Source organism: Chelmon rostratus, chromosome 21 (genome assembly GCF_017976325.1).
Source record: "Chelmon rostratus isolate fCheRos1 chromosome 21, fCheRos1.pri, whole genome shotgun sequence".
NCBI lineage: Eukaryota > Metazoa > Chordata > Actinopteri > Chaetodontiformes > Chaetodontidae > Chelmon > Chelmon rostratus.
Genome location: NC_055678.1, coordinates 17,929,570 through 17,948,458, shown reverse-complemented (window position 1 = coordinate 17,948,458; position 18,889 = coordinate 17,929,570). Strand labels below are relative to the sequence as shown.

The following is an 18,889-nucleotide window of genomic DNA, read 5'->3' as shown; positions in this document are numbered from 1 at the left end:
TCGAACGCTTTGATGCTCAGGAGCTCTTGTCAACCGGCGAGCTGGACCGATTCATTCAGTCAGTCATGCAATCAACCTGCTTCCTTGAAAAGAACGCGTGAGCCTCCCTGTGGTGTTCGGAGCTGCCTTCGCTGTTTCCAGACAGATGTTTAAACCCCGTGGAGCTCTTTGTGACCACGTCTGGCTCTCTGTTGCTCTTCTACTCCATCATTCCATGGAGTAATGTCTTATTACTGCGCTCCATCTCTTTTTATCGCTGGGTGGGCGCCTCAGTCTTTACCTACGTCATTGAGGATATTTGTTCACCTTACGAGCTTTTCCTGACAGCGGGATGCCTCCAGTACTCATGACATTTTGGGACCAGGTCGGGCTTGGTCCAAGGAACAGTTTATTCCACTTTGGTATTTCCACCTTTCTACAGTTTCTATTTTTTAGCAACAGCCATAAAACAAATAGAAGTTTGATTCCGAACCTGGAAGGACGGTTTGCCGGGTCGATAAATAACTGAAGATTTGTGTGATAGGGAGGGCTGATGTCTTTGAATGCAGCAGCACAGACTGCCACCTGGTTGCTGCTTTTCACCGCATCAACATTGGCAGGTCTCTCAAAGCCTCTTGGCATCATACAGCAATTAGTCTGTTTGATTTAATCCAAACTATGTACCAGGACTGCATTAGCTGCTAAAGACAAATGCTTGTCTGGAAGACATTTAGGTTTACTATGGAGGATCATCGCTGCCAGGAAAAAGAGAAAAGAATAATAAAAATACAGTAAGTCACAATGATGGAAAACCGAGTCAGAATCCAGATTATTGACTGACTGATTTGTTTTTATTCAAAACCTGACATGCTAACTGAGGATTCTGACCTATGAGTCAGAGTTATGAGATACTAAGTCATAAACCGACTGAATCAAAACCGAAATCTTAAGTAAAAATTGCAACATAGCAAATCCAAACTATGAAACGTGAAGTTGGCATCAAAACTGACCGTTGAATGTGGCTAAAGCAGGACTGTCAGCCTGCATGGATCTATAAATGATGATTCCTCCAGTGTCTGCTGTCCACAGCTGCTTTTGACTGGATGAAAACACTCCCCGTGAGTTCACCGAAGCCCTGCATCCATCCGAAGGCAGCAGGACACGTGTGCTAATATGTCCTCAGCCTCTGATGTGAGCCGTGCCGTGCCAGAGCGCAGCGCGTGGTGTGTTTACCTTCATTAAATCACATGCAAACGACACCGGGGCGCTGCAGAGTCACCACACACACCTTCACACTGTATAACTCTGTCCTGCTGTGCGTGAGGGAGATTACCGGAGCTCATTCATCCTGTGCGTCACTGCCTCCTTTGCAGCTTTTTTTCTGTGTTTCATGTTTTATTCTTGAAATACATTACAATGCAAGTGCTGCTCTGTTTTACGACATGACATGAGAGTTTACAACATGAGAGTAGAAGAATCTTCACAGACAGATTACCTTATTTCTATCGTCATTGTACTGCTGTGTGTTCAACAATATGATTTCCTAACCCTTTGTTTAGCTGTTGTTGTCGTGTGTTGCTGCGATTGGCTCAGCTGTTTCATAATGATGAGACCAATGATGTGATTGGCTGAGAGTGTATTTATTAATCGGCACACCCTCTGGTGTATATTCCACTTCACCAGCTCTGGTGCGCATTCGTGAACCGAGATACCAGGTGCACTTGGAGACACCCACACAGTCCAGCTTTGCTCGATCCTGCGCTATTAAGATGGGGCCCTGCATCTCATAATGCTGACTTAATAATAATAATATTACTAGTGCTTTACAAGAAAGAAATAGCAATCACCAAGTGAGTGCTTCACATAGAAAAGACAGAATGGACATAAAAACAGATAAAAAATGAATGCAAAATAAGATGGGGAATAAAACCCACTTGATAATGATAATAAAGATGAAAATGAAGACAATGCATAAAACCATGCAATAAAATAAAATGAAAATAAGGATGAAGCATCAAATCACAGCATAATGAAATATAGGTAAAAACAGACTACAGAGGATGCATATAATCAAGTAAAATACAACATTTTAAAAGAAGGGCAGCAGTGTGTGAGCACAAGGCAAAGCACAAACGTTTCAGACCTGTATCAGGAACCAATTAAAGACTAAAGTAAAGATAAAAGTTTTAAGCTTCCTTTTAAAAATGATTAAATATAAGATTTATGGGTTATTTACTGTTGGTTTGACAAAACAAGCTCTTCCATATGAACAGATACTGTTCATATGGAAGTGCAAGGCACCAAGCCTTGTTTGGGGCCCACAGTAAGCCCAGTTTCAATCACTGAACTGGTGACACACTGGGTTAAAGCCTTTAGCAATTGGTCAGGGGGCAGTTACACACTCATGTTGCTCTGAGGCTGCATTTGACAGTCCCATAATAATTCAGGACTCCCCTACAAGTGTTGAAATATCAACATGGGCAGTTAACATGTAATAGAAGCCCTGCAGCTGGGCCTGCCAGGGGCCATCTGGAGGGAGTCCCCCGCCACCCCAACGCCTTCACATGGATGAGAAATTTGAGAGCAGGTTGCCACATATTATACAATCAAGTGTGGTTTTTTTTTTCCACTTGAAGAGGCCAGTAATCTGAAGTCAATTTGAAGATGATGTAATGTTGATTTTCCTAAATTGTAATATTGGGCTCACATTGTTATGATAGCATCATGTATTGTTTCTGTTCAGTGTGAATTACCATGTGCCACGATGCCTCTCTGTAGTCAGGGGAACTACTGTAAGCAGTTTCCAGTGAGCTGTAAATTATGGAGAACCACTTTGTCTCCCTAATGCGTCTCCTGGTAGAGTGTCAGCTGTGTTTATTATGAAACTGTAGAGCGGAAAACGAGCTGGGGGGGCCTTCTAGCAGAGGTTCGGATGGTGATTTAGCCTGGCATAATCTCTGTCGTGGAATGCCAAGGACCACGGCTGTAGAGCCTCCAGCACACAGCCAGGTGCTTCCCCGGCACGCCGGAAAACTAACACCACCCCTCCTGCGGTGACGTCAGTCAAAACACAGTCATTTCTTGTCGTGGGACGTCCCGATGTCGCGCTGTGAAACATGAGCTGAATGACTGCGGAGCACCCGCTGTGGCTCTTCTGAAAGTAACCACAGTCTGTTGTTTGTTGTGACACTGAAGAACAGGTTTGAGGTTTTCACACGACTGCTTGCAGGGCTGTGATGAAGGACATAAATGCCTCGATACATAGCGACGGGCACAGGAGAGGAGAAATGCTTTCAAAAAGTGGTGGTGTTATGTGGCAGCAAGTCAGTTCAGGAGGCTTTTAAAGTAAGTGTGATTAATATAATAAAGCAAATTTGTTACCAGATTTAGGTCATGGGTTCAGAGAGAGGAAAGCTTTCATCTCTTTGGTCCTAGTGTCTGAACTTCTGAGTTATAGCTTGAAAAACATTTGCTCAGTTTAAGAGTAATTGCAGTTATTTTCATCTTGGGCCTCATTTTCCCGTTTTTTTTCCTGCATACCAGTGGAATTTGGCCAAACGCTGGTGAAATACTCCTCTGTAGTGTTCTGTAAATCTTGATTTGCAGGGATCAGTGGCCTGAAATATGGTTCAGAGGGGCAAAGGGATGCTCAAAATTGATGGAGCAGGTCTGTTCAGGTCTGAATCACCCATGTATATTCAGCTCTGTAGGGCAGAGTAGAGCTTAGGGCCTTCAATAGCAGCAGAGTATTTACCAGTACACTGGATCTGAGCTAATTATCGTGGCTGCTAACTTGGGAGAGCGCCCACATGGCTTCAGTAGAGTTGGTGAGAGTATATCAAATGTTTACCATCTTTGGTATATGGTTTGATTTTTAGTTTAAGGGCATTTCAGAATAGACAGCACTGCTTCTGTGAGGCAGCTAGGCTGTTCAAATACAGCTGCTACCGATAGCTTGATAGCTGGTGTTTGGGAGACAGATTTAATGTTTGGTTGAGGATCAGGGATATGCTTAAAACAAACATGTTCATGCAAAGTGTTGTCCAACCACGTCTAAAGGTGTAAGTGCTTAGGCCTGCTGAAGGCGGGGTGAAAAGCATTCCAGACGTGGATCAGTGTATCCATGTATGACATGCATCCTTTGTGGTTCGCTCCCTCTCCCACCACAGCAGTCTACCGACCTTTTCTGCCCTTCGATCTGATGCTCCATTCGACCTTGTTGACGAAGACCCTGTGATACTTTAAGTCCTTCACTTTGGGCGGCGACTCTGCTCCCAATCTTGCCATTTTCTGGCAGAGTACCACGGCCCCAGACTCATGGAGGCTGACTGTCATTCCAGCTGCTTCACACCCAACTGTGAACTGCTGCAGTGCTCCCCTGAAGGCCACGCGCCGATGAAACCAGCGGAAGTCCAGCAGTAAACTGGAAACCCCTGTGAGATCTTCATCTACAGCGAACAGTGATCAGAATATTCCATGCGTTAAAGCGTCTGGTTCATAACTCACAACAAGCTTGGTGATTTGAGAAGAAAGGGGGCTGTGTGGGACATTTGGAGGGGGAAATCCAGATCAGGTGGGGAAGCCTGTATCAGCGGAACCACAGAAGTCTACCAGTTGATATTTCCCAACAGTATATACACAGTCTTAACCACTGGCATGCACACTCAAGAATTAAGCTGCATCTGTTTCAAAGAGGTTTATGTTTTGGGGGAGGACAGTGTGCATGAAGCTTAACGCTGTACTGACTCACGTGGTTACAACCCGGACGTCTGGGGTTGCAAAATTTCGCTTCAGCAGCTGGGTGAAGCAGGCGGGCTTTGATAAGTCTTCGTGGCGTTGTGCTGCAATGGCTGTTGACTCGTCACGGTGACATGCATTAGTTACTGTGGAGCGCTCAGCGAGTCTAGTGCTTGGGTGGAAAGCAGAACAGCGGATTGACATTGTGCCATATCTGATGCCAAGAACATAAGCAGGCCTGCGCAGATAAGATCTGCAAACTGCCGCGCACACTTCTTTGTATGCGGCGCACGGTGTGTGCTACAGCGGCCCCGTCTTCATCACTTGTGTGGCTGATTTAGAAGCTCGGAGGACGGACGGTGAGACGAACGGGACATGACAAAACAGGCTTTGTTTGCATGTGCTCACTCAAACACACGTGAAACCAGTGCGTGTGCATGTGCAGTATGTATGTACGACAGAGTGCACGCTTAAGCACGCATGTGCGTCCCTCCTCTTCTTCGAGTGTCTGCATCTGGGAATGTGGCTTCGCTTCAGGCTCCCACATCTGCCCAAACCAAAACAATGTCTCCCAAATAAAGATACGGTCCACAGCCCCCATCGCCCTCTTCCCTTCTCCCTGTCTCACTCTGTCTCCCTCCAAGGACTGTTTCATTCTTTCACCCCTCCTCCGTTCACTCCAGCGCACTCTTGCCATATCTTGACACATTCTTCTCTCTAGGTCTAGTAGTTAGCGGCAAAGCGTACGTGTGAGAAATTTCTCCCCGGCTGCATTTCTCACATGAGGTCTGAACGCCCACTGAGTGATCCCGCAGGGCTCTCGACTCGGCTCCAGACCTCCTGGGAAAGAGGTTAGCGTTACAGTCTTCGCTGGGGACCGCTGATAATAGGCCCGACAACAGAGATGCAGTCACGCTGCTCTCAAGAGTTCTACGTTCATTAGTGTGTTTGTTTTGTGTGGGTCACTGGAGGGATTTGGAGCGCCAGTATTGTCGTATTTCTGCATTAGAAGTAATCCAATTTCCAAATTTCAAAAGCTTCTTCTCGCTTCTGAAAAGCCTCTGAAATAGCAGTCAAGTCAACAAAGCACCCCTCCACTTTAACCCTTGGTGGCTTCTTCTCAGTGTCATAATTCAGTCAAACCAGGACACACAGACGTCAGAAAGGAGTGAGTAGTGAGCTTTCCAGTTAAATGTCCATAAATGCACGTAGAGATCAAATGGAGTATCCCCATTTTCACCTTAAGTAGCTTGAACTTGCCATTTTTTGCTTGAAAATGACTTAGACCAACCAGTCAATGAATATATTTTCTGTCCATTAACTAATTCATTAATCGACTAATTGTCTCAGCTCATATGTTCATAGTGATAAAGAGTGATGAACAACTAACTTTTTATGAACTAAAACCCAAACATTAACGCCCAAAGAGCTGCTGTATCTGTATATAATGTTGGTGGCAAATTCAAGTTTTTTCCAGATACAGTGCATGTTCGCTATTCAGATGAACGACAACCTGAGTGATGTTCACCATCACCGTTTAGTTAAAGATTTGCCAAACTCGGGGTTAAAGCAAGCCTGTGCACCTTGCTGGATCTAGTGTGTCAGTAGCACAAGTGGAAAAGAGTCATGAACACTTCACACAGCAATATCAAAATAAAGTCAGCTAACTTTAGCCACCATGAGCTACTGGTCATGCCAGACCACGTCAGACTGTAACAGCAAAATCCCAGAGTGTACTGAATCGAGCGAGAGTGCGTTTTGTTTCTTATTAATTCAACTTTTCATTTGTAATAAAATTTGTGTTCTGTTTCTTGTTTCAAAAAATTCATATTGACACTTTAATTAATTTTTCCAATGTGGAACTAGATCCAAAATGGCATTCCCAATCAGGGCAAACAATGGGCTTGGTAAGATAAAGATATATATCATAGTCCATTTAGAACTCCATGTTTACCGGATAATGTGACAGCTCTTTAATTGCAGGTGCTGCATCTGTACATCAGCATTTGCTCCAGCGTCACGCTGCTGATTGGGCAGCTGCGTCTGTTTTGGCGCAGACGCCAGCATCAGCGTTTGTGTGTGAACTTCCCAGCGACCCGGGCTGTGCAGCTATGACAGTGTTGCCACAGAAAGGGAAGGTGGAGGTATTTATGAGGGAATAATAGGAAACAGACACTTCCCCCGTCTGTCACACCTCTGTTCCCATGCTCCTCTGACAGGACGAGGCAGAGGAGGGAGCGAGCGGGGAAGAAAACATCACAGCATGCATCCACTGTGCACCTCGCTACTATTTTATTAGACTAGAGATGGCCTGCGCTCTGCGTCTGCATCTGATCATGAAAGAGACTTTGTGTTTGTGGCTGTGCGCTTGCTCGTGGCTGTTTACAGCTCCGCTCCAGTATGTATACAGCTGGAATTTGTTTGGTTTCTCCTCAGGACGTGCATGCCTGCATACAGTATGAATCGTCTTCACAGTGTGGAAAAGTAGACGAAGCATGCCACACACGCTCTCCTCAGGATGGACTAATTGGAATGAAGTGGAGACGTGATTAGGTTTGCGCTCAGAACATCTTGCAGGTATCCCTCAGGCCTCATTTGACGATTTTCATCTGAGGTAATGATGAAAGCAGAATATGATCAAGCAGTTACGTAGGGAGCTCACAGTTTGTTCATAAAGGGAACAACATATCATCAATATCACTGGATTACATAATTAGTTAAATCTGGTAAAAATCTAATTTTACTGAAAGACGTGTTCGACCATTTTTATGTTGAGACCTTATAGTTTTGTGTCAGATTAGGCGATCGCAGTTTTACATTTCTGTCATGACTTAGCTGAGGTTCATGGCAGACTGCGCTGCTCCGGCCAGTCACAGCCTGGTGTCTTTCCCTGACTTGGATAATGGACACATATGATCTGTATGATTTGCCAGGAACAGACTTCACCGTTCCACCTGACAGCACCAACAACATCATTCTGTGCTGTGCGAGTCTGTGAGTACTCTCCGTGTCACTGTCACAGAACTCAGACAAAAACATTAGGACAGGCCATCATAAGGCATTTATATATATATATATATATATATACGGGACTTACCACACCTTGTGCTCATTGTTGTTCCCAACGCCCCGTTTATGTCAGGTCAGGCCGTTATCAGTCTGATCCAGCTCTCTCACATGATGTCAGATTTAACTTTAGAATATTGAAACGCAGCAGAGGCTGAGTGACCAGTTATGCCTGTTAAAATGAGATCATGCGGTGAATCCATTGGTAAAGCTTTGCCTTTAGGGTTAAAGGTAAATTTTCTAGCCTGCAGCCGCGAATTACCGTTGTCCAGTGTAATGCAGTGGCTTCATAGTGACTGCAAAAATGTGTTGAACTGCAACAGATCATCCATAGGAAACACTCCTGTAGTGTAATCCACTTCTCTGCCAAAACGTGCAGATAAATTACTAAATATGTGTATTTCTGTGAGCAGAGCTTTGGATATATGAGGGAGTGACAGTGTGGGATTTATTGGCAAAGCTACTTCAGATGTTTTGACATATTCCCAATTGGGATCCAACGGTTATGAATCCAAGTTTTTTTTTTTTTTTCAAGTATTTGATGCTGAAAACGTAGATCTAACCTGTGCTTTCCTCCAGCTCGTATAAAACCACACTGAATAAAGAGTATTTTATACATGGCCCCTGGTGCTGTAGTCTAGGACCGTTTCCACGTCGTTAACAGCTCAAGTATCAGCTCATGTTCATGTTCAGGAACCTCTGGATCGTTCCAGCTGGAAACTGGACAGCCGCTCCGACAGACCTTGACCCCTACAGACTCTCCCCTTCCCGAATCCAGATGTTTCCACAGGGGTCACCGGAGGTCAAATTCAGCTTACACACGTAGCAGCGAGACCCAGCACTACAAGGCAAAAAAGCTATTTCACACCCACACTTGCAACTACACCATGCAAACACACACACACACTCACTCTGTCACAAGTCATGAGGCACTGAGTCACTCAGGCATGTGTGAGGACAGCTACTTTAGTCCTAATCCAGTCTGTTGAAACTGTGGACCACTGAGGCTGCACACTGGTCCTCCTCCACACAGCCAGTGAGTGGGTGACCAGCATTTCACAATCCATGTGATCTCAGACAGCGACGGTTGCATCTGATGACTCACCTTTTCGGGACAATCCACGTCTGTGTAGTAACGCCGCTAACCTGCTGAAAGCTGACGACTCAGGGCTTAGTCGTTGCTCAATGGTGGAAACTGCTAAAAATAATTGTTTCTCTGACGTCAGTGGAAGAATGAACTCGAAAGGGTGTTACAGCCTGCTGAGCTCGAGATTAATTCTGTTTGTCCCGTGGATTTGTTTTAAATAATGTGATCATTAGTTGTAAATCCTTAAATTAGAAGACAGTTTTTACTAGAAGTTAGATAATTCCCAGGGTTTGAACTTCCTTTAATGTCTGTAAGAGGGAAACAAGCTGAATCTTAGCTGCAGGTCTCAGCTGTGGCTGTTAAAATCCAGGTGAAGGGCCAACGACCAAGTTTACTACACTGTTACTCTGTGACTGACCTGAAAGCAAGACTGGTTATTTATTTAAAAGCATTTTCCAAGGGAATTTAACAAATTATTCTTGGTTTTCCAGGCAGGGAGCCAGTGTCACTGAAATAGAGAGACCATGAGGTATTTTGTTTTCCATAATAAGAGATGCTGCCTGTGTTTGGGGATGTGTGGGAAATGCCTATAATCTGAGAAAGAAAATGCTGGGATCTGTTTATAATACCAGTGAAGTATTTGGTTTCTTCTTTTTTAGCATCATAAACATTTGACATGTTACAGTTCCTCTTCGGCTACAACATTTTTGAAGCCAAGCTTACTTTGATTAAAGGAACCAAATATCCTAAAGAATTTGACCAAAGCCGATGATTAGAACTCAGCGGTTCAGTGTAAAATAACTGGATTCATGTTTTTGGCTTCTACAACATATCAGGCTTTGCATTAAAGTGTGTTGCATTTGAACCATGTTAAACTTCAAGTCCTCAAGCCTGCAAATGATTTTTTTGTGGCACTTGGAAACACAGCGCTGGTATATTCTCACCATATAGTAAGCAGTTGTTTATTTGCACAGAGATTAGAGGCAGAGCAACAGGAGAACTCATTTGACGTTGTGTTTTTGGTCCCTTTACAAATTTAATGTTCTCCTTTTAGCTCTGTTTTGGTTATTTGTCTGTCTGGCTCTTTAGCCACTAACTCAGTTCCATCATGTTTACTAGCAAGTCGCTAACGCTACCTGCTGTTTGTCACTGGGAAGGTTGTGTGTAGTGGCTCTATTAAAGCTTGTTTACCCTTACGCTCATTTTGTTGCTAATTTTGCAGGTTTTCTGCAGATTTGTAACGACCAGCGATGCCTTTCACATTACACATAATCAGCTGGTCCGTTTGTAGTAGAAAAATATTGATTAGAGCAGCTTCCTTTAGCTTTTCATGTGCAAAAAAGCTCCTCTCCTTGCTTCCTTGTTCAGCAGCGAGGAAAGTAATCATGAATATCATCTGGATCGGCTGCATTTTTTCCCACTTTTTCTCGTATTTTTTACCTCAGGATGGTGTTGATGTGTCCGTGGTAACTGAGTCTGAGTCTATGTTGAGTGCCTGATTGTTGCGACTGCTCCTGTTTATATGGCTGCTGTCATCTGACCGCCAGCCAAGTTTCTTCCTCAGGGACCACAAAGATTGATTGATCGATTTTAGTCGTAACAACACCATGTTCATATCAACAGCAAACACCAGTCCCTCACAGTCAAAGAGTGACTGCACTGCTGTTCCTCAAGGTGCATCACGTAAGAGACTCTGCTCTCAGCTTGTCCACCAACACAGATTTTTCCTGCCGGATGCAGTTCCAATCATAGATGCTTCAGTCTTCATAAACCGAGCGACAGGTTTATGTTCTGTCATGTAAAGTTAGCGAGAGATGTAAAAAAGGTTGTTGGAAGTGGTCCTTCTTAGAAAAACATGTCCCTCATAATGATCATATTCAGCGTCTGATGCTGATGTTGTAATTAAAGCACATTTCACAGGCTCACAATCTATTGGTAAAAATAATATTGCTCCTAGACTCTGTTATCTTATCTTCATGTTTCTCAAATGACTGCTGTTATGACTAACGCAGGTCGAATTAAAAGTTCATCTTTCCGAGCGACGTGCAGACATGCTGGGAGCGTCTGTGGAGCCCACAGACAGCAGCAGTGATTGTTGTGGTCGCTCCTCAGTCATCGCGGCCCGGGATGAGTCCTTGTGTTCTCTGCCAGGGGCTTTTCTGGCATGCTGTGAACGCGGAGCCAAAGGCAGTCTGGGGTTTAGAAGGTTAACCATCTGGAATGGTGCATTATTTAATGTTGCATATGCCGAGACAAGCTGGCTCTGAGATTCATCGCGCTCCTCGCCACCAAGGTGCTCCAGATTCCCTCGCTCATGTTTGTTTTGTGTGTGTGTGTGTGTGTGTGTGTGTGTGAGACGGGACTGTCAAAGCTGTCCCAAACTTTTGTCAGGGAGGAGAATTTCAGTGGCTCAGAGTATTTCAGTCAAAGCTTCGTGTCTCGGTTTGAAGCAGGTCTCTGGATGTCTCAACAGACCAAAACTTGCACAGGAGATTTGGAGCCACTTTTGTTTTTTTGATTGCAGCACTGGAAATGAACCATGTCAACAACCTAAAATGTCTTCACGTCCAAGATTTTTGCACGTTATCAGTGTCCTTCCCACTCCCATCTGTCTTTGCCTGCTTCTGAGAGCCGTTTCTGCTTAGCCCAGAGAAAAACAATACTGTGGTATCATTTCACTGATAATGAACACGTGACCAAACAACAGCGAGGCTGCAGGAAAGCAACAGGAAAGTTACCAGGAAGTGCAGAGAAAGTGCCTTTTGTTACTGGCACACTTTAGCACTGATCCTGGATCTGAATCTGGTGGAGCCCAGACATTTCAGCCACTTGGTTGTTATGGGAAAATGTATATTATACAAACTCACTTAGGGTTGATAATATTGGATTTTTATTCAATATGATGAAGTACCCAAAATTGCCAGGAATTATTTTGCTCGATTAGCCAAAAACATACTTTCTTGTTGAGCTATCTTATCCATTAACAGGTTTTCAATTAATTTTTGGGCAAAAATTGACGATATCATGTTATATTTAATAACGCAATATAAGACTAAAGTACTAATAGAGCATTTTGTCCATATCACCCTTTTCTAAACTCAGCAGGCAATCTTTGAGGTAGATTCTAAGACAGAAGAAACACCATTAGCTGGGATTAAAATGACGATAACTGATTAATTTGACTGAGTAGTGTCCATTAAAGTCAGTGCAAACCATGTAAAATCCCTGGTGGCCAGAGACTCTGTAATACTGTTGAAATATTTGGGGAACTTTTTTAAGCATAAACACTGGGAGCAGGAGTAACCAGCTAACCTGGCTCTGTCAAAAGTGAAAATATTCCGCTATTGATACGTTTAAAGCTCAGTTATTAGGTGATATGCATGTGAGCAGAAATGTAATAAAGAAAAAAAGCATTAGAATGATTTAATTGTTTGTGTACGTATTAAAAAGTCACATGCAGTATGATGCACCTGCTCCTGTTAGCCATCCAGAACCATGACACACAGAATAATGGTCCTGGATCAGTGATAGATCTGTGTAGCCATGAATGTAATTACACAGACCACCTTAAGTTGGCTCCTGCACTATCATTAGTTCCGGTCTTGTCTGCCCCTCTGTGTTAACACCTGTGTGTTATCAGCTGATATTTCACTGGTGCATACTCTTAAATTAATTTGCTTTAAAGCAAAATACCTCAAACTAACTGACACCATGTACAGAGGGGCAGGTAGTGTTCAAGCTGAGCAGACTGACGGAGTAAATGCAACTCCAGGCTACATATAAACCACATAAACTCCCTCACATACAGAGTAGGAGGAATGAGGGGTCAATAGGGGCCAGCGGCTCATTTTTGCTCTGGGGGCCCCCCTCAGCAGATCAGTGTTATTGCTGTTTTCACTCAGTTCTACACTAGAACAGTGAAAACAAATGTTCTACAAGTCATGTTTTCTGACTTAGGAGCAACATGTGTGGAACAACTGAAGGGCTGCACACACTCATGTGCACTGCCTCTCCTCTCTAACTGTATCTGTGGTTTGGCCGCCTTATTGACTTTCTTCTCCCATTTCTTTTTCAGTCCATAAGCATGTGATCCTGTGTCACCGGCAGGATTGGAAATAGCTCAGATTTTCTTTAAGGCCGTGCAAGTTTATCCACTGTTACATCCATGACTACTTTTCGCTGCTGTCGGAAATGACTTGACTATTTAAGCAAATCCGATTCTTAAAGGCACACGAAGGAGAAATATAAAAGTGACCACTGAGGCCATCAAAGGGAAAACATTGCTGCAGTGCTGTCAGAGACATGTAATTACATGTAGTCATAAGTCACCCGGGGTTGACATGCATTCATACTCTCCCTCCTGTGAGACCAGAGGGCTCTGGGTTTCTTCCTCCAGTGATGCAGCTTTTACCTCCAGGGCTGGTTTATGCTTAAATTGAATACTGCTTGATAAGAAGTGGGTGATGAGATGGTAAATATCTGCGAAGAGATGCTGCCTTAGAGCTGGTATTCGCCATCCTCTTCCTCTTGTGTCTTATGATAATGAATAGCGGTCCTGTTTCCCCTCACCCACCCTGATCCGAACACGTCTCCGCCGTGGCCTCCCGACACTTTTCAGAGTCAGAGAAGAGAACTCAGGCCAGTCAGATTCACTGATTACTGGTTTCCTGTTCTCAAACAGCCGAACTGACCCACGGCGCACTGATTAGTCCAGGATGCAGCGCATAGCTTGTCGCTGACCGTTGAACTGTCACTGACAGACTGTATCAGCCAAAGTTTGCAAGCTAGTGAAGCTAAATTTAGCACAGTGAAGAGACCATCCCTGGCTGACTTTTTAATATTTCCAGCTGATTTTAAGATGATGCTCGTGTACGTTAGTGTTTGTCCCAGGCTGCGTCACACACACAAAGAACACAGGAACAGCAATAACTGACTTTGTTTGCAGTTTGATGTGTCCTGTCAAACAGTTTTCCACACTGATGTCTGATGTATAATGGGGATCTATGGGAAACTGACAAATTGAGTGGTACCCAGCTCTCTTAACACATCGATGCCGAAGCTACATATTCTAGACATTAAGTCCACCACTTAATGAGCCATGTACAAGAAATGGAAAAAAGGGAACAGCATTGTTCCTGTATTGCATTGGGGAGCTACTTAGTCCTAGTGCTGGTAAGTATGATGATGATGATGATGTTTGGCTGCTCACACAGATGCAAGTCAAAGACAGAAGTTGGATATTTTTCACGGTATGTTTCAGTTTGAATGTGACATAACAAAAAGCTTTGAGAATGTGGACTAACCAGCGTGCTAAATGCTAAAACAGGCAACAGGTTTGGCTGGGGGTGCTGGAGTGTAAACTCCCCCAAACTCTAATACAGAGCAGGACGCAGCTGCCAACATCAGCTTACACTCTGATAGCATGCAGGACTGCAACCCACAGTGAGTGCGCTAGTGGAGAACACAGGCTTTTTAATGTAGCCTGCAACCCAGAACATAACGTAGTGTGAAACTCTCCTCGGCCGTGATGTTTTTATCGTAGGTAATAAGATAGTTAGCCAGACATTTGCAGCTTACTTTAGAGCTGTTCACCCTCCAAACTCTTTAAATACTGAGTATGTCTCCGAGCGCCATGCGCAGCACTTCAGCCTGCAGAGAAAGCCAAAGCTTGGCAGGCCTTCCATGCCCAGTTATGATCATAAAGCTGTGATTGGACAGTCGCTCTTCAGAGACGGGGTTTAGCAAACGGTCCTTTACAGTGTGTCTCTGATTGCCGCGAAGCTGAATCGCATCTAGCCTGCAGAGACCGGATTGAGTTTCCTTGCATTTACTAACGCCAACCTCTTCTTGATGCCTGAATGAGTGGCCACGGACCCCTATGACCAAACTATAGCTGATATAGAATTTCATCTGGCTCTCCAAACAGCATCTCCTTAATGTGTTACAATGGTCTCGGCCTGTTGTTCTCCGGCTAATCAGGAGCAGATGTGTGCAGTTTGGTCTTCTCGTGTATGTTGGAGCTCAGGCTCTCAGTCCAACTGCAGAGGCAGCTTGTTGTTCTTTGTGTGGCAGCAGCGGCAGCTCAGCCTGCTCTGCTATGATGTCATTGGTTGCCGGTTGTGAAATACTTGAGGAAATGAGAACCTCATTGAACCCGAGCTGAGTGCTGCACATTTCTGCTGCATCTCTTGTGCAGCCTGATCTTCAGTGGTTTTGTTTTATCTTCTTTTCTCTGTTTATCTCCAGCAGTTGTTTCAGTTGGGACAGACCCTTGAGACATAAATCTTTGTTTTGGATCTAACTTGGTGTTTAAATTAGCCTCCACTGTGGTGTTGGGCCTGTTTATGGTAACCGACACGTACTGATGTTCTTATTGCTTTTTCTGTTTTGACAGAGGACAGCATCTCTGAGTCAGCTCCCTGTTGAGGACCTCAGAGACCCCCTGCCTCCTCAGTGGAGGTGCTACATGTCTCCACAAGGGCGGCGATACTACGTCAACACCACGAGCAACGGTAAGAGCCAATGACATCTGACAGTTCAGGACACGTTCTGCTCTGAACAGGGATGCACAGTTTATTTAACTGCTGTGACTACAGGTATCAATTTACTTAGCTTAGCATAAAACTAAGCTCAGGAAAACTGCTCACCTGACTCTGTACATCTCATCAGAGTTTTTTTATTTACACAACTTAACCCTCACACATACAGGCAACCAACAGTGATCACAACCCTCACACAAACAGGCAACCAACAGTGATCACAAGGCTGCAGGAAGCTAGTCATAGTCATTGCTGTTGTTCACTAAGAAATAGTTAAGGACAGAAGAAAACATAATTATCAGGCAAGTTCTGGAATTAAAAGATGCATCTTTTTTCAATGAGCAGATTTCTGGATATTTACTACTGATGGACATGGTTATTATGATATCCTCTGCAAGTGTAAGTCACACTGAATCTAAAAATATGCGCATCATGTCTGTGTCTTCAGGTATGTGTGTTATGACTCTGAGGAGTGCCTTTTTTTATGCAAATTGAAGTCCTCCTGTTGCTTTTTGGACATGAGCATGCACCTTTCCCTTTTACCTCTTGCAGTGTCTTTGTCTCACATCTCTCTCTCCACGCACCCCTGGGGAGGTGCGCCTCACAGTTTAAAAATCTCTGATCTGCCACAATGTGAGAGGAAATAACAGAATTTCTTTATAGGAAAGCGGGCTCTGTAATCAACATGGCTGAAAGGATCATTTGGGTTCATTACAATGTGGGTTTTTTTGGATTCTCGCCGTCATAACCATCTTTAATAGCTGCACTGTACTCACCAAGTTCATTGCTAAGATGTGGAGTTTTGGCATCATCACTAAGAGAATCCAACTGGGCAAGAAACACATAGTTGTTAAGACTTAGTGGTTCAGCATTTTTAGTAGTTTAACCTACTTACATACCGTACCTCCTGTAGTTGTGTGCACACAGTTTTCCTTTGTAGTGAGGAATCATCACAGACATTTTATCTAAACTCTGTTTTGGTTTCTCCAATTAAAGTGGTTTATATGGCTGATAGATGAAATAGCTCATAAAGACTAATGGAGATGATGGTCCAAACTACTAAAGTAACACCCAAGTTGTAATGAATGGGATTTATTCTCACATATTTTTGCAAACCCAATTTAGGATTTTGTTTAGCGTCAGCACTGCTTTAAATCCTGATCTTCTTGCATTTTGTAACCTTCTGTGTGTGGAGCCTGACATCAGAGGCACATTACACTGTGGATGAATCCATATTGTCCCAATCAGGATGATCAGCACCTTTTATATTGTGGGTCCACACACAGAAGTTAAAGCGCGTACCTGTGAGAGGTCTACATCTCTCTGAAAGACCTGCTTTAAAACATTCTCCAGTTTTAATCTGTCACTTTGCACAAAAAGATGTCCTTCTTTGCTCCCCAGCCACACTTTGGATTGTAAAAATAAAACAATGTTTTTCATAAAAGATTTACCGTGGAGGAATGACGACACCGGAGCGGTTTCGCCCGACAGTAATCGAGTTAAACGGTTACGAGCCTGCGTCTCTACAGCGGTGATGGTACCAGTGAGAGACAGAGGGCGTAGAAGAACTGATACTGCTGATAGTGCCTTGTTTCTGTCAACACAATCACCGCTCAGTGTCTCCCCAAACACACACACATACACACACTCACTGGCACAGACACAGCTTAATACCCTCCTCTGTTCCGCAGACATAGCAGCATAGTCTGTCTTTACTGTCCCTGGGTGACCTCACTGTAAAACCTGACTGATGATACTAATATCGTGTCTTGGCAGCTCTCATGTGCTTCTGCCTTCAGGATGTAATAAAGGTTTGAAAGTGCAGGTTTCCCACAACCTGTTTACACCTTACATTAAAGTGGCTCTTTCATCCAGATTGTATTGGGATATAATTTAACCTGATTACATCTACGCCTGGTGTTTTTATGTGTCTTCAGGGTCCACATTGAGATCCAACCGCTCTGTCCAGCTTCTTCTTCATGTTCTTGTTCTTCTTACACTCTGCTCTCGTTTGGGTGGGTCCAAAAAAACAACGGTAAAACAAACAAACAAAAAGCAAAGATGGCAGCCATCTGGGAAGCGGTGCTATTGCGTGGACTTTTCATTGCTTTTCATAGCAGGGAAGAAGCTGTCTTTGACAACCGGAATGCCGAAGATGAAAGCAGAGGAGAATGTTGTTTTATGCAGCTGCTTTTATTCCAGCTGTGGTCAGTGGCACCACTGTCCAGAGGACCATCTGGATGCAGGAATGCAGTGGAGACTGCTGGGAGAGGATAGTGATGGAGATCTTTATGTTTGAAGACTGGTTGTCAAGCTTACTTATGGCCGTCAAACGTTTGATTTTATTTGTGAAAGACTGCAACCAGTGTTATCCAGAAGAGACACCCATTTGGGCTCGACCGAACAGTTGGAGAAGAGGGTTGTGGTGACCATTTGGTACCGAGCAACAGCTTTTATTACCACCCACGCAGTTGTTGTGTGTGAACACAAACACAATTGCATTTGCAGTTGTGTTCAACAAGGTCACAGTGTGTCTCTGACCACCTCCGGAGGCATGTCAATGGGTTTTGGGTGCATTTACTATGTGGTCAAGCACTATCCGATGGCAATCGGGTCACCCAGAATGCATTTTAATGGAAGGGGTAAAGGGGGGTTACACAGTTATACAGTCTCTTGTGTGGTGCGTCACATCAAAATTCATCTGTGAGATGTCGGCACCATTTGCAGGGCTGGATGCTGAGCTAATGCTAGCCAGCTGGGACTCACTAGTGCTAGTCAGGCACAGCTTCTTTCTATTTGTCATTCTTCTGCTGTTTAAGCCCTTCTGGCATTTTGTTCTTGGGTTTCCACATCATTTTATTCAATGAGAGTTTTGTTGAAGGGGAGGGGGGGGGGGGGGGGGGCTGTCTAAGCTAAAGAACATGTTAGCTCAGGTCACTCACTGAGTTTCTTCAAATGATGCATTGTATGCATTGTACTACCTGCTTATTATTTTGCATCACCACAGACAGCTTTTCTCATCTGTAAAAGGAGGCACATTGCATTGTGGGTTTGTTAGCAGAGAGTAATGCTAGCTGGTGTCTGCTAACAGAAGGTGCAGGCCGTGGACAACCGGACTGAGCCTGCTGTGAAAAGAGGACTTCAGTCCACTTCCAGTTGAACTGTGTTGTGAAAGCACAGCAGACCAACCACAGGAGCTCATTACAGTAGATACAATATGAGATTTCAGCATGAATTCAAAAGCCAAGCTACTGTTAAATCCATCTGCTGATCGTGACTTGTTAACAAAGCGATCTCTGTAAGAGCCTATTGCCAATATTTCTGCAACATCATTTGGTAACCATGGTAACATGTATGCGCATGAGTGTGGAGATTTTCCCTAATACAGTAGAATGTGAAAATGAGTGTCTTGCACCTGTAAACAGTAATACAGTAACTACCTTCCCATTATTTTCCAGTACAAAATTCCTCTCTCCATCTG

The 18,889-nt window shown here is 44.0% G+C and overlaps 1 protein-coding gene across 2 annotated transcripts in view; it reads left to right on the top strand.

Annotated features, from left to right (window-relative positions):
• The window catches only part of gas7b (growth arrest-specific 7b), a 56,370-nt gene that overhangs the window by 4,497 nt on the left and 32,984 nt on the right, over window positions 1–18,889 (top strand). For both annotated transcript variants that reach the window (XM_041962723.1, XM_041962722.1), the window contains exon 2: window positions 15,264–15,381. In XM_041962723.1, the coding sequence (XP_041818657.1) occupies window positions 15,264–15,381 (118 nt within the window). The remainder of the gene's footprint in view (window positions 1–15,263; window positions 15,382–18,889) is intronic.